At 43.7% G+C, this 22,849-nt stretch overlaps 1 protein-coding gene across 7 annotated transcripts in view; it reads right to left on the bottom strand.

The window, feature by feature from the left end:
- The window catches only part of RSBN1L (round spermatid basic protein 1 like), a 94,241-nt gene that overhangs the window by 11,831 nt on the left and 59,561 nt on the right, over positions 1-22,849 (bottom strand). For 5 of the 7 annotated variants that reach the window (XM_073328573.1, XM_073328571.1, XM_073328572.1 and 2 more), the window contains 3 exons: positions 14,153-14,290; positions 12,640-12,782; positions 11,296-11,463 (listed from right to left, as the gene is read on the bottom strand). In XM_073328573.1, coding sequence (XP_073184674.1) covers positions 11,296-11,463; positions 12,640-12,782; positions 14,153-14,290 — 449 coding nt within the window. The remainder of the gene's footprint in view (positions 1-11,295; positions 11,464-12,639; positions 12,783-14,152; positions 14,291-22,849) is intronic. The other 2 variants (XM_073328574.1, XM_073328575.1) reach the window with 2 other exon arrangements.

Below are 22,849 nucleotides of genomic sequence, written 5' to 3'. Positions count from 1 at the left end.
TGAAGGTACAAATAGGTGATTAATTGTTCTGAATTGTCTTGAGGGAGAAAGGTCCTCACACTCGTAGAGTCTAGTAGGGTCCAATGAACTTGATTTTTTGTGTTGGAATTAAACATTGACTTTTCTTTGATTAAAATCAGCCCCAGATCTAACATGAGCTGGACATGATGGAGGACTTGATCTTCTGATTTGCCCTTCATTAGCCAATTGTCTAGGTACAGGAAAACATGGGCTTGGGCATCAAAAGTAGCAGTGCTCCCCTTTCCTCACTGCTGACAGGGAACTTCCTCTATGGCTTCCAAAGCACAGAGAGTCTGGATCTGCTGAACGAACAGTGACTCACAAGAGTTGTCCCTGAAAAGAAAGGAGATAGGTGGGTGGGAAAGAGGTATGGACAGGAATTGGACGGCATAACCTGAACTCACAGTGCTTAGGATCAACTTGTGATTGGCTATTGCTTCCCAATCACTGAAAAAACAGGAGAGGCTGTCCAGATACAATCAAGAAGATCTCACGTAGAATGCTGCCTTCAATAGGAGAGTCAAATTAACTGCTTGCCCAAAGCTGGTAGAGGATGATCTGGTTGGTTGACATTAGAATGACAAGGCCTTCTCCTTTGCGACTGATGTCTTTTCCTGGAGAAGTCCTGCTCTCTATCTCGATAAGCCGAATGCTGGAAGAACCACTGGAAATGTAGTCGGTAATGTTGCTACTATTGTTGCTGACTCCCCGAGTGACATCTCTATCGCTGAGGTATACACTCCCAATGAACCTAAAGTAGTTTGAGAGTCTTTTTTTTTTTTTTTTAAGAGTGTAATGTCTCTCCAGTTTTCTCTGAAAACAAAAACTAAACCATCAATTGGTAAATCCTCCATGCTTGGTTGGGCCTCAGGGGCTATGCCAGAGTTCCATAACCACAAAGCTCTTCTCATTATTTCAGTTGAGGCCATAATATTGGAGGCATCCGCCATATCCAGTGCTGATTGTAGAGATGTCTTAGTGATTAGACAGCCTTCCTCAATGCAAACATTAAACTCTTCTCTGGAGGATTCTGGTAATTTATCTGTACATTTGTACATAGTCTCCCAATTTACAAATCATACTTTGATAGTGCCTGCCAGGTTAGTCAGTGGACAGGGGGCAGTTGGGGCGGGGGGCAGTCAGGGAGCAGGGAGGCAGTTGGGGCGGAGGTCCTGGGGGCAGTCAGGCAACAGGGAGCAGTTGGATGGGGCGGAGGTTTTGGGGCGGTTAGGGGTCAAGGAACAGGAGGGGTTGGATAGGGCATGGGAGTCCTTGGGCAGGGGCAGGGGTGTGGATAGGTTGGGGCAGTCAGGGTACAGGGAGGGGGGGGTTGGATCGGGGGTGGGATCCCGGGGGACAGTTTGGGGAGGGGGGTCCCAGGAGGGGGCAGTCAGGATGGGAAGTGGGAGGGGGCGAATAGGGGGCAGGGGCCAGGCTGTTTGGGGGGCACAGCCTTCCCTACCAAGTCCTCCATACAGTTTCGCACCCAATGTGGCCCTCGTGCCAAAAAGTTTGCCCACCCCTGTTTTAGACTATGTCTTTCAGCACTGACTTAAATCTCCCTTCACTATCCGTCATTTATGGCCATTACAACCAAAGAGTTAAGGGCTGGATGTCAGAAGAAGCACTCAAAACCCTGCATAGGGACATAATACCATTTGTCAGCGCACTTCGCTGTGGGCAGTAAGAAAACTGGGGTATGCCAACGTGCTTCATTTACAGGAAGACCTACTCTCTGGAACTGAACACTGGAGAATATCTACTCATGTATGGGTATTGTCCTGAAAAAACTGCCTGAATGCCCAAAGTTGTATTCATTCACCTTAGAAGATCTTGATACGACTTAAAATCCTCAGGCACAGGAGGGGAGGAACCTGGTAGAGTGGAACTGTCCTATGAACAAGATGAAAAGGACAGTGGGGCCAGTGGGCTCTGTTGGGATCCTGCTTACTCCTGCTCAGATGAATCAGCTCAGAGAGCGCCATCTCAGTATGCATCTCCAGCCTAGCTGGGTCAGGAGGCGAGACAGGAAGAGGGTTTGATGATCATGCCCTGGAATGACTGCATGAATGCCATGGAGGAAATAGACATGGCATTGGGGGCCAGTAGGAACTAGGCTATGAACCCCTAACTCTATTGCAAAAATGGTACCGATCCTGGTACTAATCATGATCCCCTAAAGATCTTGAAGACTTTCGAGCTTGGTATATGGATGAAGAAAAAGTGGAAGCTGACTCTGAACTTGAACGCAAGGAACCCTCCAAACAATCCAAAGGGGATGGAAGAGCCATGCCTGGTGGAGCCATCACATGTCCTGACTGACTCATCGGCACAGTATATGGGCACAGAAGAAGACAGAGCAGTCAGTGCCTTGAATATTGGCAGTGTCATTAAGGCAGCACTAACACTCAATACTGGAATAGACATTGGTATCAAAGTAGACGCATGTACTGCATTCGTAGCTCCAGCCCATATCAGACCTGTAGAAGCCAACACTGTCTCTGAGGGCTGAAGATGGAATCAGTATACAAGAGTTCCCTCAGTGCCAACAAGGAGAGTGGTCTTGTCTCTGCAGCCTGATTCTTAAATGGTGACAGAGACAACACTTGCAACAGCCTGTATTCTGAGGCAACCAACCCAGACGGTCCAAAGATCACAGCCACAGCTGAAGACTCCTGTATCACAGGTGAGTCCAGCACAGAAAGGCAGAGTAAATCTGCAGGTGCTTGAAAAGCCTGTGGAGTCAGTATGGTCAGTGTTAAGACCCACGTTGTTGGTACCAGATTCAACAGCCGCTCTACTAATGGTACCAAGTCGACAATACGGTGCTGTAAACGATCTTACCATGACACTGGAGAGTGGGTAAAGTGCCCTGCTCTATCCTGTGTACTCAAGGAAACCTGGTTGCGGCCAGCACCCCACTTAGAAAAGGATAAAGAAACTCCCTGAACCTTAGAATGACTATGGTCAGTTTTATAAGTCTTCTTTCTCAGGGGATGAGAGGAAAGGTAACAGTCTCTCCTCCTCCTTGGAGAAGAGTCTCAGCAGCACCAAAGGCCTCTAAGAGGCCAGATGATCTGGTTCTGGAACCATAATGGGCCTCATGGCTTGCTCTATCAGGGGCTGCTTTAGGCGCAAGTCTCTAGTTACAGTGTCCTCTTTGTGAAAGACTTGCATATGGAGTATTTAAATATGCCCCTTCCTCAGGCACAAAAAGCAATGAGTATGGGGATCGTTATTGGTTATGGCTACCCCACATGAGACATGCTTCTTGCAACTTGGAGAAGGCACTGCACCAGGCAAAAACAAAACTATTAATCTAACTAATTGAACACTAAGGGTATTACTACTAATTATATACAACCCTCCCCCCCCCCGCGAAAACTCTGAGTTAACACCACAAGTGAGAGGTAAATACCACACAGAATGCTCCAACTCAAGCCAGGAAGGAACTGAGTGGGGTCGATATGGCATTGGACTTAAATAGCCTTGGGAAGGGCTACAAGGGCCAAAGGGTACTGCTAAGCAAAGTTCTCTGGCTTTGGTTTGCTGGGCATGTGCACACCTGAGTGGAATAGATGTCTGTAGACACATGAAGAAGAAGAGGATACCTACTAATTCTTAAAACATGGAAGATACGGGGTCAGACTTTAAGAGGTATATAGGTGCCTATAGATATAAATAGGTGCTTAGAGTGATTTTCAAATTTTCAAACTGGGAGTTAGTTTCCTAACCTACTTAGGCTCTTTCGAAAATTGCATCTCTTTGCAACTTCAGGCATCTATATACCTTTGAAAATTTGGCACATGCTATCCAAAAAAAAAAAAAAAGTCAATTCACTGGCTAGAATTAAATTTCCTTTATTTAATTAATCAGTTTTAAATGCAAAATGTTTTGATGAATGTAGTGAGGCGGTGTGGTTCCCTGCCGCCCCAGAGAGAGACAAGTCCTGCTGGACACCAGAGTTGGCGGAGCCAGGGAGCTCTGAGCCCGCCTTCCAGATGGTCAGGCGTTGCCCTGGAAGTATAAAGGCCCGTCCTCAGAGCTCACAGGGAGAGCAGCTGCTAGGGAGGCCAGACGCCTCCGGTCTAGCTCGCGATTGGGAAACCCCACCGGCCTGCGGTAAATCCAAGGACTGGCCCGACCTTCCCTGCACCAGCTACTAGGAGGAGGTGCTGAGTCTGCCCCTTGCCAGCTATCCCAAGGAACCCATGGTGCTGGTCCTCCAAGGACACTCCCCGACCCATGTACTCAAGAGGGGGAGTCTGGAAGTAGCCCGGAGGCAGCCGACCTAATCTGGCTGCAGCACTGCAAAAACCCATGTCAGTGTGTTGTGGACAGACGCAGCAGAGTGGGTCTGCTGCCGCTGCTAGGGCCCCAGGCTGGGACACAGTGGAGTGGGAGAGCCTGACTCACCATTGCCCCGCCCTGACCTAGGCTTGCTACTACATACTGTTGTTGCTCAGCGCCTGCCTGAGGGCCTGAGCACCTGACTCACCATTGCCTCGCCCTGACCTAGGGCCTGGGTTTGCCATTATATGCTGTTAATGCTCAGCCCCTGCCTGAGCGCCTGACTCACCATTGCCCTGCCCTGACCAAGGGCCTGGGCTTGCCATTATAAACTGTTATTGCTCAGCCCCTGCCTGAGGGCCTGAGCACCTGACTCACCAGTGCCCCGCCCTGACCTAGGGCTTGGGCTCACGGTGTTTATTTCTACCTTCACTGAGGCGTAGAGGAAGACTCCCATGGCCGGACTAATTCCCTGCAAGAACTATTCCCAAAGGTAGTCAGGCGGTGTGGTTCCCTGCCACCCCGGAGAGAGACGAGCTCTGGCTAACCTCTCTAAAATGAACTTAATTTTTTTCTTATGTATCCAATTCATTTAAGACAATTTTACTTAACCAATAAAAACTATTTTAAAATGCTGTGCATTTAACTGAATTACAATTTCCATCCAAATGCAGCTTGACACAAATCATGAGTAAAAAATGATCACCTAGTAAACAAGAAATGTGTCATTCACCATTTTATAAAAAAAATGTAAAATTAAGAATCTTAATAAATGTTGAGATATATAATTGCTTAAATAAATGTAAATAGACACAGTGTATCCTCTCTTTAGCAAAAAGTAATATTGTAAAGGCTGGAAATCATTACGTTTAATGATTATACCAAAGAAAATGAACTTGTCTTTAAACTACAAATGCAAAACAAGATTAAAATAAATAATTTAAATTAAGGTTTAATGATTTAAATTATCACGAAAAACGGTAATTTAAATCAGTCCATTCTGTCTTGTAGCTTAGCACACTGAACTCCTCCAGCACGGCATGACTCTCCAGCAACTCTGGATAGTGGGCTTCCTTGGGCAGCCCAGAAGAGCCAGTAGCCCAGTGAGCCAACAAAAAGTTTCCGTTTTGGTTCTCCCAAAATTCATGTTTTTTTCCCTCCTGAAAAAAAAAATCTAAAATTTTTTATTTCTTTCCTTCCAATTAATGACAATTTTTTTTTACTTTAAATTTTTCAAGAGGAAAAGGCTGTTTTCCAGCCAGCTTTGATAAGGACCCCCCACCACATGGGTCAGCATAAGAGTTCAAATTCTTGTCCTTCAGATTCAGAGTACAGACTAACAATTGAGCTAGAGAAACAAGTGAAATCCTCTACATCGGGGTGGGCAAAATTTTTGGCCTGAGGACTACACTGGGGTTCCAAAACTCTATGGAGAGCCAGGTAGGGAAGGCTGTGCCTCCCCAAACAGCCTGCCCCCTCCCACTTCCCGCCCCCTGACTGTCCCCCTCAGAACCTCCAGCCCATCCAACCTGCCCTGTTCCTTGTCCTCTGACCGCCCCCTCCTGGGACCCCTCGCCCCTAACCACCCCCCCGGGACCCCACCCCCATTCAACCTCCCTGCTCCCTGTCCCCCGGGACCCCCTGCCCCTTATCCAACCCTCCCTCTCCCCGCCCCCTTACCATGCCACTCAGAGCGCCAGGACTGGTAGCCGTGCTGCCCAGCCGGAGCCAGCCACGCCACCGCGCAGTCTACAGCACCTGGGCAGGCAGGCGGCTCTTGCAGCCACGCAGCCCGGCAGGAGCTCGCAGCCCAGTCGCCCCAGAGCACTGGCAGCATGGCGAGCTGAGGCTGCAGGGGAGGGGGAACAGCAGGGGAGGGGCCAGGGCCCATTGCTTCTCAGCTGTGGTGGGAGGGATCACTGTACGGGGGGCTGCTCCTCCAACCCCCGTGCATCTGGACCTCCCATATCCAAACAACCCTGCCAAGCCTCACCCGGTACATCCAGAACCCCCCTAGCCCTCCATACCTGAACCCCACCCCACTGAACCTCAGCCCCTGCATCTGGAGCTGCCCTGGACTCAGATCCCCTACCTCTGGACCCCCACCCTTGCACCCCCACTGAGCTCCCTGCACTCAAATCACAACCCTGATGCCCCACCCCCTGCACCACCCTGAGCCCCCAGATCCAGACCCCCATGCCACTGACCCTCAACTAGTTGCACCCAGAGCCTCCCCCAAGCCCCACTCCCCACAGCATCCAGACCCCCCCTCCCAACCCCCGCTGAGCCCCAACCACCTTCACCTGGAAGCCCCTGCAGAGTCCCACTGCCGCTGCACCTGGAACACCCTCCCCGCCCAACGGGCCTCTGTGCATCCAGATCCCTGCACACCTAGACCCACCACTGAGCTGCCTGTGCCCAGACTGTCCCACACAGAATCCTCTCACCCCACACCTGGATCTAACCACACTGAGCACCTCCACACTTTGATCCTGCCTGGTTGAGTCTGCCTGCCCGACACCTGGTGCAGGGGGAAGAGCCCAAGGGTGTTTCCTTGTGCTATGTCAGGGTCGGGTGCAGCTTCACCACTGAGTCCGTGTCCTGGGGGTGCAGGAGCTTCAGGGTGATCACCTACCTTCGTGTGGCCAGTGGCCTGTGCTCCCCACTGCCATGCTGGAGCCTCTGCATTTATTTATTGACAAATAAAACTTGCAGAATTTTAAAATATTGTGCAAAGAATTTTTAATTTTTTGGTGCAGAATGCCCTTAGGAGTACTATAGCAGTCAGTGAGGATAGGGTGACTTTAGATCCCATGGTCTCTTAGCTTCCTGCCCTGTGTACCTCCCCTTGAGTTGAAAGGTATTCTGCAGGGCAGGAGCTCTTCCTCTCTCCAATCACATTCCAGCTTGGCTGTACTACAGAATAGAGGACAAACATGTACACCTAAAAACTTACATTATTTCTACTAAAAATGGCTGTATATAGCATTATAACGCATCCAAGCGGTAGAGGCAAGCTGCAATACGTTTAAATAAAAAAAAGAAAAATTCATGCAATTTACATATCATTTTGTACTTTGGAATAGCATAACTATGTATTTTACTGTTCATATTCCCCTGTCCTTGCCAGATAGATGCAAGTTGAGATTTCTGTGCACATCGATTTTTGCCCTTTGGGACACAATTTTTTAAACACACAGTAAAGAGATAGCAGAAGCTGTCATCATGACATTCCAAATCTCATGATCCCATGACCTCAGAGTGGTTTTCCTGGACCATATGAAGTAGATTTGTTGAATTTCACCAAATGCGTATTTTTGAGAGTTTGAATAAAGGGTGGCAAAAGGTCATTGTAAGAACAAACATTAGTCCTATGCCTTTAAAACTTCCTTTGCTTCCACAATCACTAACTACCCATGATTTGTATAAATCAAGATAAATATGTTCTAACTACAACAAAAAAAGAGCACCCATCTTTTGCTCTAGGTGCTCGACAGTTTTTTAAAAATACACTAAAATACACATTCTAAATTCCCAAATCAACTCAAAGACATAGTGACAACAAATATAACTAAAATGAATCACTCACCACACACAATCCCCATCACCACTGCCTAGCTCTACCCCACACTCAATTCTTCACAGGCAAAGGAGAAAATGTGGGCCTTTCAGCACACCCTGAAGGCTAACAAACTCAGACTTCCTTCAGGAAGGAAGTAAATTCCAAAATGCTCTGCCAGCAACCCCTCTCCCTACTATCTAAGAGTACGGTCTGCACATACTGTTGGAGCAAGCCTCCAGCCCAGACAGATTTGGATTAGTGGGACTGACACTAGTGCTCTAAAAATTGCTGTATAGATAGTGCTTTGAAGTTGCAATTCGGGCTCTGCGGTGTAGGGAGGAGGAGGGCTTCAGAGCCCAAGTTCCAGACAGAGCTGCAACTCAAAGCACTGTCTATCCAGCAAATCCTGTCAGCCCAAGTTTATTGACCTGATCTGAGAGACTCACTCCAAAATGCTATGTAGATCAACCCAAAGGGCTCCAAGCTCAGGTACCTCCACTAATCCTGCCACTGAAGCATCATGTTATAGGGAAAGAGGCAAGGTCTTACACAGGTAGATCCTAGGCCTTTTAGGGCTTACAGGTAAAAAATCAAAATCTTAAAATTAATTCGGAAACCACATGCACAGTGCAGAGCACAGGTTTAATAGGCTCAAGGAAGGAAACATTGCTTAATAAGGGCACTGCTGAATTCTGCATCAGTTGCAGTTTTTGAATAGATTGAAGCTGGCCAACAACTCTTATTAAAACAAAAAGTACTGTCATTCTAAAGTGTTCCTAAGACTTCACAGCCCACAAGATACCATGCTTTAAAAATCACTTATTTCTAGGCATTTCACTTCAGCTGTGATATCAGCTGATCATCAGCAAGCACATCAAAGTTGGCTACCGCATATAACAGGAAGTTAATGTTGATGTTAAAAATTTTCAGACACTATAAAAAGTTAGTCATCTGCCAGAGCTAGAAACAATCTACCACTAAAATGTTTAAACTGAACAAAATAAATAAAAATAATAGAATGACATTTTATGGTCCAATCTCTTGTCTTTCTAGAGCAGAGGTGGGCAAACTACAGCCTGCGGGCCACATCCGGCCCACAGGACCCTCCTGCCCGGCCCCTGAGATCCTGGCCCTGGAGGCTACTCCCCAGCACCTCCCCTGCTATTCCCCGTCCCCCACAGCCTCACCTCGCTGCACCGCTGGCGCAATGCTTAGGGCAGTGAGCTCCTGGGGCAGTGCAGCCGCAGAGCCTGGCCTGACCTGGTGCTCTGAGCTGAGCTGTGCGTGGCGGGCTCCAGCCGGGCTCCAGCCAGGTCCTCCAGGCAGCGCGGTAAGGGGGCGGAACGGGGGGGTTGGATAGAGGGTAGGGGAGTTGGGGGGAGGGGAGGGTGGTCAGAGGGCAGGGAACAGGGGTGTTGAATGGGGGCAGGGGTCCCGGGGGGGCAGTCAGGGGACAGGGAGAAGGAGTGGTTGGATGGGGCAGGGGTCCGGGGGGAAGAGGGGGACAATCAGGAATGAGAGGAGGGGTTGGATGGGGTGACGGGGGGCAGTCAGGGTGGGGATTCCGGGGGCGGTCAGGGGACAGGGAGCAGGGTGTGTGTGTGGGGCAGAGGTCCTGGGAGGGCCATCGGGGGGGTTGGATGGGGCAGGAGTCCAGGGGGGTCAGGAGGCAAGAAGAGTGTGTGTGAGTGAGTGTGTGTGTGTGTGTGTGGGTGGGTGGAATCCAGGGCAGAGACCGGGTCACGCCTGGCTGTTTGGGGAGGCACAGTCTCCCCTAACCGGCCCTCCATACAATTTCCGAAACCTGATGCAGCCCTCAGGCCAAAAAGTTTGCCCGGCCCTGTTCTAGGGTTATAAATCCATGCTTTATTCCAATGGAATGTGGAGACGCCAATCTTTTCAACAGTATATTCATGGTCAGTCCTCATTGTGCAGATGCTATTTCATCTAATAATCATCACTGGTCCCTGAACCAAGCAGTGCTTTTTTGGAACTGGTCCAGAAGTAACCACAGAATAAATTATGGATCAATGTAATTTTCCATCTGTTTGCCTTTGACAATATGTATAGAACAATACTCAGAGTTTATAGAGTGATCAACAACTAAAAAATGAAAGATCGAAAAAAAATTTCATTCAACTTTGAATATGAAAGTACACAAATTCTGCCTGATATAAAAGTTTGCCATAAGTGAAATCCAACCTTTTGACAACAGAAATCCAGCTTCACTAAATGCCAACTTGTAAGTGACCAATAAAGGAGACTACCACAACTATGAATGAGTTAATAGAACGGTACCAATATTTCCAAGTCAAATGTGGAACGGTCATGAATTTGCAGGAACTAGACTACAGGCATTGAAGCTTAAAAAAAGGTTCACATTTGAATGACCCAGTTCCCTCCCGTGGGGAATTTCTTTATTACAGACCTACAGACAAGTTCTGGTTCATGCACTGTTACACGTATTTGCACCATTTCACCCAAAGAAGGATTAAGTCTGGGTTCTGATGCAATATCAGAATTCTTGTCTCAGTAACCATGCCAATCAAACTATAAAAAGCAAGGGTGTTCTCAATAACTGAGCAGGGGTGCTGGAACAATTCTATAGTGGGGTGCTGAGAGCCATTGAACCAAACTGTAAACCCTGTATATAATGGAAACCACTTTAAGCCCGGCAGTGCGGCAGCACCCCCAGAACCCCTAGTTCCAGCACCTATGTAACTGAGTGGGAATTACAGAAGGTAATGTACTACAGCACCACATGCCAGTCTCAGAGACAGAAGTTAAAAGGACCAAAAAATCCCTCTAATTATCACTTTTCCGGTTCAATGAGAGAACCCAGCTAAAATGCACTTTCTTCTCTTTCTGATAAAGCAAGCAAAAATGGCTTCTGCTGAACTGGGCTGATCCTCTGGATCACATATAAGAGTTTCAGACTGTTTGGGACACTAAAGAAATGCCATGCAACTTCCACCAGGCTTAAAACAACCACCATTCCCTCGAACCAGAATTGTGATGTTTGTTTTTATCCAAACAGACAGAGAAAAATGTTCCCAGAAGATTCTATGTGCAGTTCAGATAAAAATGTAGGCAAACCACTACTATACTGGTTCACAAACATCAAGAAAAGTCTGAGTGCTACAATTTACACAACTGTATTTTTGAAGCTGTTACTGAGACGGGGAGGCCTCTTTCTAGTTTCCACCAGACTGCAAAGTTGTATCTACATTAGAATGTACCCAGCATACCTAGCTCCTCAAGACAAAAGAAAAATATAGTTTATTCAATAGTTATGGCTTATTTCCAAAACATACTAGTAACTGGATTAACATATTAGCTGATGATCCTTCTAGCAACTATAAATGGAAATTCATGCAAGTATTTTTCAAAGGTCTAACAAGACTAAACCAGTTGACACCTACCACTCTCCACAGTGCACAGCCTTTAACACTCCTACAGCAGCTGTAGTCTGTCGTTCAAAACCTTGTCCTATGTGATCTGCATGGGCTCGTGTCCTGTCTTCAAAGAGCATTTCACGGGGCTCACTAGTTCGAGGTAGGTATTGCAGGTTTTTTATTTCATTGGTAGTTCTGTTTAAAAAAAATAATAAAAAAAAACCAACTAAAAACCTAACACTCCCCCATGCTCAAGTTTATAGATTTCTACATTCAACACGATCCATGTCTTCCTCCAGCATGCACATATATTAGAATAAGAACATCTTGGCCAGATTACAGGATGATTAAAGTACAAAAGTAATTTAGGGAACATTCATGAAATGCTAAAAGTAATAATATGTGCATTCAAATTCATTTGTTTACATTTCTACTGAACAATTTGAGTGTTGTATATTACAGCTCTGTTCCACATTTCAGCACTGGAAAGGAAAAAGGTTTGCAAGACTACTCGTTAGACATGTTAGAGTAAAAGGAGAAAACACCAGTGAGGTGGAACAGATCCTCTATGATCATTCTATGGCTAGTCTAAGGCTGATAGTGAGAGACCATATCACATTAGGCGGACATCTGAGATTCTACAAACTAGGGGAACCACCTGGAAAATATTTGGATGGGAAATCCACAAGGAAAATCTACATGCTAAAAGAAGTTATGTTTGATTCTGTAGGTAGCACTCTTCGTTTTGAGTCATTATCTAAATCAGTACCCCAATATGATGTTATGGTGACTTTCTACTGTTAGAGGTCCCATCTTTCAGATGAGACAGAAATCTTTGTCACTTGTAGTTTTTAAAGGTCCGATGGCACTTAAAGGTCCATAAGCACTTAAGAATAGGGGAGTTAATACCAGTATCCTGGCCAAATTTAAATTTGAGTAACTGTGTGGTGCCTACTTAAAATTTGCCCTGCAGCATTCATATGGATATAGCATTCTTCACTTTTTCCCCAAAACACGTTTAATTTTGCTTTATGCTGTTACCTCAAGGTAGCTGCATTTTAGGGAGAGTGAAGAAAAGATGGTCTGGTTTGTAAAATTACTATTTTAGTATTCATTACAAAAGCCCAGAGGCTCCAGTCAGGATTGGCACATCATTATACTAGGTGGTGTACAAATGCTTACAAAAAACACATTTCCTTCCTAGAAGAACTTAAAAACTAAGAAGTGATTTTGTTTCTTCTTTGGGGGTAAAAAGCTACATAAACATAAGATTTATGCTATAATAGAGCAACAGCCATTGGGATAAGTGGAATAAGGGACAGGTTAAGACAACTAACCAGATAACTCACCAAGCTAAGAATCTCAACATACCTTTTCCTTTTGAAAGGTGACTTTGGCATGTCAGCCACAGGGATCATCTGTTCTCCTGGACGTACCCACATGATGGGACCATCATCGCTATCTTTACGACTTTCTAATTTTAGACTAGAGAGCGTCCCCCACGGCAATGTACACTAATGGGAAATATAACAATCCACATTTTGATGAGAGTTATTTTCAAATACATTTTAAAAAAAGAGTTATTTGGTAAAATAAAAAAAAAAGTTAACAGATCTGGTAAATAAATGAATGTAGGCAAGTGTGATGACTTGGGGAAACAGTCTGTACAATTTATGAATTCTAAACAATTCAGAAGATTACAAACTCTCTGTATCTATCTTTACCAAGATGAAAACTCCATCCTGAATACAGGGACTAAACAGTCTTCTCTGTTGCCCCTCTACCTCCATGCTGGACTGAAGTTCCAATGGGTAGTGGCACAGGACTGACAACAGAGGGTCATTAACTCGAAATGGTCCTTTAGTCTAATACAAAAATCCTAGGTAACAGATTGGCTTCTACTTAGAAGAACGGGTTTCTCAGCAAACAGACTGCCTGGCAATGAAGTCACTTGGCAAAGGGGTCCATGATCACCTGTTGAGGTCGATCCAGCAGTCACCTATTTAAGGGACTGAAAGGTGATAAAAGGATTCACAAGGGAAGACTGAGGGAGACCCACAGGAAGTTTGGTTGGGAAAGGGGACAGTCTGGCCAAGGTCACAGGAAGCAAGCTGGGAGGGGCGGAGACGCAAGAGAGCTCCGTGGTTCAGAACCCAAGCCATGCACTGCAAACAGAAGGACTCTGGATGGCCCCAGACAACCCTGACCCTAGCCCAAAGAATGCTCTGGAAGGGGCAGGTAACCTAGACAAGGAATGCATGTAGGGTTTGTTATTTTTTGTGTAGATATGTATATTTCTTGTGTTATTAAAGAAAGAGCAGTAGTAGTTCAGAATCTTGTGCAATCTTGTCTGTGTGTATTAAGCACATGCCCCCCTGAAGAGATAAACCAGAAGGCCAAACCTTCAGGTGGAGTTCAGGTAAAGGGTGTTATTAAGTTCTGAGGAAGCCTGAGGAGCCAGCACTAGTTCCAGGGACAGGACAGTAGTCCACATGGTCAAAGTTCTCAGGAGTGGGTGCGAGGGAGAAGATCTGCATCCTGAGTATGTGTCAAGGACAGCAACTGGATTCTGTTCAGATCTCGAGGCTTAAAAACCCTGAAAACTCAATGGCTGGATGCCTTAACAGGAGCTGGTGAATGGCCAACATGGGTGTTCAACCAGACCTGTGAGACAATAAGTATTACAGTTCTTTCACTTTAATATAGAGCAGTGGTTTTCAACCTTTTTTTAATTTGTGGACCCCTAAAAAATTTCAAATGGAGGTACAGACCCCTTTGAAAATTTTAGATATAGTCTGCAGATCCCCAGGGGTGGACCACAGGTTGAAAACCACTGATATATAGTATTTGGAAGAATATCTCCCCTTTCCCGTCTTTCCCTTACTTTTAAGAAAGGTGAATCTTCCAACATATCAAGGAACTCTGGAAAGTAATCTCCCACTTCCTCATCCACTGCTCCAACCAAGCTGATCTGTCTCATTGGGCCAGCTCTATATGTACCATGGGAGTATGTTCTTTTTACCTAAAAGAAGAATATGAAAGTCAATTACGAGTTACATTGAGTTCATTAGGACTCAACAAAAGTTTACAAATCAATGCCATGTGCACATCCTGTCTTTCTGTCTTCTCTAAAACATGTGACTAACATTAATACTCTATACAGTCCTTATTAAACAGTATTAACAACTGTATTATATACTATCAATTATTAAAAAAGAAACCATTATTTTGAAAAAAACAGCTGGCTGAAGTAGCAGGTAGCTCGAATGTAAAACTCATTTACTACATTTGAAAACATGTATTTAAAATACAAAAGAATAAAGAGAGAAGATATTTCTGGCAAGTTGCAAGATTCACAGTTATGTAAAGTTAAGACAGAATTTAACAGGATGTTAAATATTCATTACTATGCACATCCAAACAAGCAGCAAGATGTTTTGAGTGATGCTCCTTTTACAGAAAGAGGATGGAAAGTTGAAGTTATGATTTCATGACAGCTGGCTAGAAAGAGTCCTGCAAAAAAGTAGAACAGGCAGACAGAACAGGCAATAGAAGTAAAATCAATATGAAGCTGGGGAAAGCTAGAGAGAGTGTAACAGTATAAAGGAGGTGAACCTATTGAAAGAAAGAAGATTAAACAAACCATCTTAAAACCTGAAAAAGGGCAAAGAAGTGAGTCCAAGGCCATGTCTACATGGATACTGTCAAGAAAGTTAAGGCAAATCAACCAAATGTGTGGAAGTTAAAGCACATTAAACCCCCAGGTGGATTTTCTCGTTCAGGAGTAAAGTGGCCTAAGGCACGTCTACACTTGAAACTTACCATGGGTTTTGTGTATCTGCGTTATGTGATCTGCAAAAAGTGTTTCACAAGCAGTGCACACACATCACATTGTTATCCTGTGATTAAGGTACTTTTGCCCCATATCATTGCACCCATACGGCACTGTGATGTTTCGAAATCAGCAACCAGCATTCTGGGCAGACATCCCAGGGTACACTGCTCTGCCACTGTGTTCTGTGCATTCTGGGATTTTTCATGCTGAGCACTCAGATACTTATTGGAAGGCAACAGAATTCTGGAGTTTAGTGTCAAATTAAATTCCCATGATTCCTCATTTCATCTTATCATGCATTAGGGTTTTCAGAGCCATCCAGTGCCATTTTCAAACCACTGTCATGCAACATGCAGCATACATTGTGATCACTACAATCCACACTGTGATGAACATAAACAAGCTGCTTTAACATCTAAAGTTGGGCAGTGACTTCAGAACTGGGATGATAAGGCCACCAGAGGAGGAGAAGGCTGAAATCAAGCAGACACTTCCATAACTTTTCCTGGAGCAGCTTCCCTTGGTGGAGCACCCCTTTGGAGAGTGGCCAACAAGTATTGACTGGTGGGAAAGTATAGCACTGCAGATTGGGTATGAGCATGAGTGGCAGCAGAATTTCAGGATGTCAAAAGCCACTTTCTTAGAAAGCTGTGTAGAGTTCGCACAGGGGCTACAGCAGAAGAATACCTATGTAAGAACTGCCCTCAGCATAGAGAGGAGTGTTGCCATCACCATCTGAAAGCTTGCCAACCCTACTACCTACAACCGGTCAGTAGCTAGCCAGTTCATTGTTGGTAGATCAGCTATCTGGGCTGTTGAAAGAGGTGTGCAATATTATCGAGAAGGTTCTATCCCACCGTATCTTAAGACTGGACAATGCACAGGAAATTAATTGGTTTGTATTGTTGGAGTTCCCAACTTATACTGGAGCCACTGATGGGTCCCACATGCCAATTCTTAACCCTCCGTATCAGGCCTTAGAGGCTATCAACAGAAAAGTCCCCCCCCCACCCCCATGGTGCTGCAAGGCCTGTTTCATCACCATGGAAAGTTCACCAGTATTGATGTGGGGTGGTCTACAAAGGTCCATGATACCAGGATCTTCAGAAAGTCTAGAATGTTTTCTCCATTGACCAACGGAACTTTTGCATCAACAGTATCAATGGACCTTGTTGGCAATGCCATTCCACCACTCATTCTGGGAGACTTGGCTTACCCTTTGCTTGCCTGGCTTAGCAACAGGTGGCCAGACTTGGCAAATGTTTTGAACAGCCAGATTGGAGGCCTCTGCAAAAAGATGTAACTACTCTAGGGCACAGAGCAAGAGATGCAGTGTGTTCATACTTCGAGTTTAGATGCCATTTGTAAAAAATGCACATACTTTTGCATAAGGCACTGATCAGCATTACTGAATATGTCTTCTTGAATATGTCTACTGGTGCAAGGACTTAATCATACTTTGTGTGTATATTATCACATTTCTTGTTGAGTTTTTAAGATATTGTGAGAACTGTTGCATTATAATGCTTGAAATGTAGATGGGGGTTTATGTATTTATTGTGCATGCGTGGATATTGTGATCATGATGCTGCACATTTGAATGAATCCATTCATGATGATTGAGTCTTGCATCAAACACATTTTCAATATTTCAATAGGAATGAATACACCAAATTGAACATTGTGAGCAGTAAAAATAATATATTCAAATTCATAAAGCTGTGCAAATTCAGGTTTGAAGACCATGTGCTCCAGGAGGTTTCTTTACCTCTCCATTACCTGTGTCGGATGTGCTACCCATTTCTCTGACCTTCCCACCCTCTCACTCCCCCTCCCCGTGGGTGCTATAGGGAAAGAGAGGACAATGGACAAATTATTGTCCAAACTGTAGTCTCCATGCCAACATAGATAAAATGTTGCTTTTTCATTGATTTTGAAATTCCATTCCCATAGGCTCTTCCCAGTCCTCAATGAGGTTGGAGATGGTAAGATGTTTGCAGTCTTCCCCCTTTGTATAGGGTCCCTTGAGCCTGTGGTGTGAGGGGATAGCGAGAGGAGGTGTCTGTTCTGCCAGTTTGGGATTCAGGATAGTATATTCCAGGTGGACTATGAGTGATGGGGAAGTGGCTAGCTAAAGGGGGTACTTGCTAATAACTGAATGTGTTCCTCTGCAGCTTGCTGACAGAATAGCAGTAGGTCTGGGAGTGAGGGGAGCAGTGGCAGACTAGTAATTGCACATGTACTTCTGCAGGCTGTTCTTACTTTGGAGGAAGTTACCCTGATGCACATCCCCAAAAGAGAGAAAAGGATTTGTTGAGAAGATATTGAACAAATTTGAAAGATATGCTATGCTGGTGTTTGCTAGGATAATTCCCCTAGAGTTGGTGCAGAAGTGGAAGGGAAACAAGCTCTATGGGCAGTGCTGAGATAGCTGCATTGCTCTGCAATCTCCCTGCCAAATCAGAGCACTGTTCGTGCCTTAAATTGATGTTTAACATCCATGATCAGCATAAAGTGCACTGCAAAATTAACAGAACTCTGAAACAAAATAATTCATGTCCCTTTTAGTTAAATGTCTTAAAATCTTTCTATGAAAATGTCTGTACCATGATTTGGGCAAGGTAACATAACTCGCATTCACTCAAAAATGAGGGCATTCACGAAACTGTGGACCATGATTTTGTTTCTTCTTTGTATTTGATGCCTTTCTTCAAATAGTCTCGTGGGTTAACCAGGCAGTGTTGCCATTATGTAAGAGAAACCAATAAGCACCATCATAAGGAGGTGTGGGACAGTACATGGCAAGCTTAAGCAGCACTTGTGTTTTTGCTTATAGAAAAAAGGCATGGAGAGTTTGTACAGTCTCTGGTATGGCCATCACTGAGTAGCAGGTGTGGGGCAGGCAGAGAGAAGTTAGACCAACATTGTGGTACCCTTTACAGTACCTGGAAATAAACTGTTCAAACCCCTCACACTCATGCCTTAAAGTGTTATTGAAACACGTCATTCCACACTCACTAGAATTGGTCCCCTCCACAATTTGGATCTGTGCCTGTGGTTTAGATTGATCCTCCAGCTGTGATTTGGGATGCTCCTGAATCTCTGCAGCTGTGTCTGCCCTAGAGTTCACTGGATAGATTAGATCCTGGTTTGGAGGATCAGTCATAAAGTCCATGCTATGGCTGAGTAGTGCAATCTCTAGCAAACATGGTCCAGCTCCTCATAGTACCAGTACACTGTGCTAGCTTTCCCTGAGGTCCCATAGTACTTAGCAGTTCTATACTCCAGCTGGAGCTCCTTTGCCTTGATGATGATGTAGTCTCACATCAGTGATAACATATGAAGAATCACCAAACATTATAGGTGAACTTGTGCCTTACTGCAACACTGGAGAGTGTCACAGTTGTGCCCCCATCTTGCATTTGTCAGGATAGCCGCTTTTACACCTGTGCTGAACAACTACTGTTCAGATGTGCCTGATCACACACCTCTCCCTAGAGGGCAATGAAGTCCGCAATCTCAGCACAGGACCACAGTAAAGAATGAGGATGACTGATCAATAATCAGGAGCATGACAGAGGTTTGTGAACTCCACAGCAGCTGGAATTACGGAAGACAGAACCTGGTTGTGTGCCAGCATTTAAAACAGGCAGGTGATATTTGGTCAGGATGTCCCTTGAGCAGCGGTGGGCACACAAGTAAACAGAAAGGATGAGCAGATAGCCAGCAAAGTGTGGTATACCAGCAGGATGACTTAGCAGTTGTGCAACCATTGTTTTGGGATGAAGATGCACTCATACCTACTTTGCTGAAAGTAAACTCCTCCTGCATCTCAGTGAACCCATCTTCAAAGTGGGTTTAACAATACACATGAAAATGCCAGATGATTTGCAACAACAGCAAGAAACGCTTGTGGATACAAGGCATTTAACAAAAAAAATAAATTAATCCACAACAAATTTCAAGCACAGACAAGCCCTCAGTTCACTGTAGCTTAATCCTCCACAAAGGAGGTTTAAGCTACAGCAAACTAAGGCCACTTTACTCTTGAATGACAGCATAAAAAGGGGATTTAACACAGCTTGCACAATGTGTATTAACGTCACACCTTTAGTTGATTTGTATTAACTTCCTGAGTGTCCCCATATAGACAAACCCACTGGGGGCAGATAGAGACCAGAACATGAGATTCCACCCCGGGGTAGAGAGAAGCTTTCAGATCCAGAACTTTTGGGTGACTGATTGGTGGGAGTTTATTTGTTACAAGTTTTTTTTTCTTCCTCCTACATTTCCTATCAATCAAAAACACTCAATTAGAAGCGATGACTGGAGTAAATGATCTTCCCAAAGAGATTTATACTTTTATATTTTAAAGATTTACATTTCAGTCAATGGTTTTCAGTAATTCTCTTTTCCCCTTTTCCTCTCTGCTCCCTATCATAAAAGCATAAAATTATTCAAATTCAAACTAACATTCAGAAGGTATTAATGAGGTTTCTAGTTTTTACTTTACAGACAACCATTGACAGACTATACTTTTATAGAAGTTATGCAATAGGAAAGGAAATAGCAAGTATTGGACTTTGAAGGGGAGAGAAGTTAAAGAATCAACATTAAGAGAAAAAAGTCTTCATTAGCAGACACGCTGCTCAACAATTAAACAATAAATAAGAAAGAAACTCATAATGAAAGCAGACTACCCAGTAAGAACAGTATTCAAAGGGGCATAAAGGGTTAGCATGACTTACAAGGAACCAGAAAAAAACACAGCATTCATTGCTTCATGAACACTTAATTTTACTGCATACATGTGCAAACTCACACACAATGTTGCTGCATGTTATATGAACAAACAATACTTAGGCATAGAACAAGACAAAGACTGAGGAGCACTGTTAAGTAGGGAACCAGAACCACAAACTTTAAGAGGAACCAAATCCTGGAGTGAAAGACCTATTGGTATTAAACAAAACTTGATCACATCAAAACAAATGAGAAAGTAGATGGATTAGAACACAGAGTAGCCAAAGAGGGACATCTCATGGCGTATCATCTACCATGATCCTACATTCAGAGTAAAAGGAAAAAAGGAAAAACAGAGTAGAAAATAGTTAATTATACACAACTCACTCGCATCTAAACAGACTATTAGATTTATAAGAACAAGGACAGAAGAGAACCAGCAGAAGCAATCCCACAAAATATAACTAAATAAGCCATACTGCGGAGTTGAATATCTTGCTCTTCCTAGAAATTAGACTTGTCTAACAAGTGTGTTCCAGACCGGTAGAAGGAACCTAGTCTTCAGAACACCTGCTGATCACTGAGTGACAAATGAGTGGAGGCTTAAATGAGACCTTCGAATCACCAAATGTTTATATAAACCAAAAATTTATGCTAGTAAAGTTAGAAGGAGATGGACTCAAATTTTTTTATGATGTACCCAAAGTAATCCACAGCTTTAACTAAATGGTACAGTCTCACACATCAGGGAGAGTAGATTATGCAAGCACTGGGTTGAAAGAGGGGTAAATGGACACAGTGGACAGCACAGAGGATGTGAGAGAGTTTATCAAGGTTTTTTAAAAAAAAAAATCTGGCAAACATTCCTTTATTGTGAATTTATGCCATTAAATAGCTACAGAAACATAATGTTTGAAAGTTTAATACCTGACACATTCACCTTTTTAATTCAAGTATTAAAATGAAAGATTTAATCTACAAAGGGAAAACAATCAGAAAGTCTTAGGAAACAATAAGGAAGTTGTTACTGTTAGAAGCCTGGATGATAGGGAGAATAGATGGAGAGGTTAACTGGTTTTTGGAGAGAGGGGTGGCTGGAGGACAGAATCAACTGTCCCTGGATACTGAAGGGAACAGGTGAAGTTGTGAAGTGTAAATGGATTTAGTTGCCAGAAACTAGAAATTTCTGGAAGGTGGGTAGGGATCCAATGATAGTTCTATATAAAGATGGCTAACTCATCATATTCTTCAGTCTTCACCCAGTGTTGTATTAACTGAGTGATTATGCCTCATTCTAACTGTAATAAACATGAAAGCTACTGACTGTAGGTCTGGCTTGACATGACTAACTGGACATACTAAATAAAACAAATTCCTAAAAGGTCAAAAAAGCCAATGTCTGTTACCTATTAGTACAAATCCAAAGCAAAAATATGCCACACTTCAAGGACTATATTTACTAAATACAGTGTTGCAGGCAAAATGAACTACATTAAAAAATAAATGCAAAAAACCCCCAACTTAAAGCCACCAAAAAATTAGCTAAAAATGTGTCACTTCAAAAAAGTTTTTGCACAAATAAACACTGCAAAGTTCAGAGGGAATTAAACAGTAGAGGAATGTGAAAATGTTAAAGTAAAAGCACTAAAGAGGACATTAAATTGTTAAAGACGAGAATTCTTGGTTTAATAATGAAACCCAGTTATAGTACACCTCTACCCCAATATAACACTGTCCTCGGGAGCCAAAAAATCTTACCGTGTTATAGGTGAAACTGCGTTATATCGAACTTGCTTTGATCCACCGGAGCGCGCAGCGCCCTGCCCCCCCCCCCAAGTGCTGCTTTACCGTGTTACATCAGGTCGCGTTATATCGGAGTAGAGGTGTAGTATAACTCAGTGCAATCACTTCCGTGGAAACCCTTAGTAATAAAACAAATTGTGCAAAGGAGAGGTCAGGTGATGACAATTAGCACCACTGTGTTTTTTCCCCATTAGAAGTGTTCATAGCCATTCTGGAGGAAATGGGCTCTTCCTGATGAATGTGTCTATAAATAATCAATTGTAAATGACACTGCAAGTACACAGTGACTATTTGATTTGAATTACTAGACTATGGACTTTTTTGTCAAAGTCACGAGAAAGAAAATAGAGATTTCTATATGGTTTGACTGCTTCTACTTCTTAAATAAAGAAATGAAGCCCAACCAGTGCCATCCAAATTCTGTTTTCCTTTAACAGGTTATTAATTATGAATAATAAAACTACTTTAAATGGTGCAGTGGCCATTCAAAACACAAAACCTCCAACCATTCAAATTTCTATCCAGAAGATTTAATTAACTGTGGCATAAAATAAATATTACTAAGGGAATAAAAAAAACTGTATGGTGGAGTTTTGTAAATAAAAGAGACTAAAATGCCTGAAATTGGAAACAGGTCCAAATAGTTTAGAGCTAAGACCTACTAAAAATACTGAACAAAAATGTTCTGTTTACTTGTGTCATTGTTACTAAATTTCACCAATGTGAGGTTACCTAAAAAACTGTGCCCGCTAAGATTTGGTAACATAGTTAAAAATCATTAAAAACTTTCTACACAAAAATGTACAGAATGTGTAAGACTGCCAAGATAGGGAGCAACTACACCAAAATAAACTTAATAAAACAGGCACGGAACTGGACTGTTTGAAATTAGTATCAGAGTAATAGCCGTGTTAGTCTGTATCTGCAAAAAGAAAAGGAGGACTTGTGGCACCTTAGAGACTAACAAATTTATTTGAGCATAAGCTTTTGTGAGCTACAGTTCACTTCATCGGATGCATTCAGTGGAAAATACAGTGGGGAGATTTATATACACAGAGAACATGAAACAATGGGTGTTGCCATACACACTGTAAGGAGAGAGTGATCAGGTAAGATGCGCTATTACCAGCAGGCAAGCGGGGAGGGGGGGGGGGGGGGAAAGAAACCTTTTGTAGTGATAATCAAGGTGGGCCATTTCCA

Source organism: Lepidochelys kempii, chromosome 1, assembly GCF_965140265.1.
Source record: "Lepidochelys kempii isolate rLepKem1 chromosome 1, rLepKem1.hap2, whole genome shotgun sequence".
Taxonomy (NCBI): Eukaryota; Metazoa; Chordata; order Testudines; family Cheloniidae; genus Lepidochelys; species Lepidochelys kempii.
This window is presented reverse-complemented; position numbering and strand designations above follow the sequence as displayed.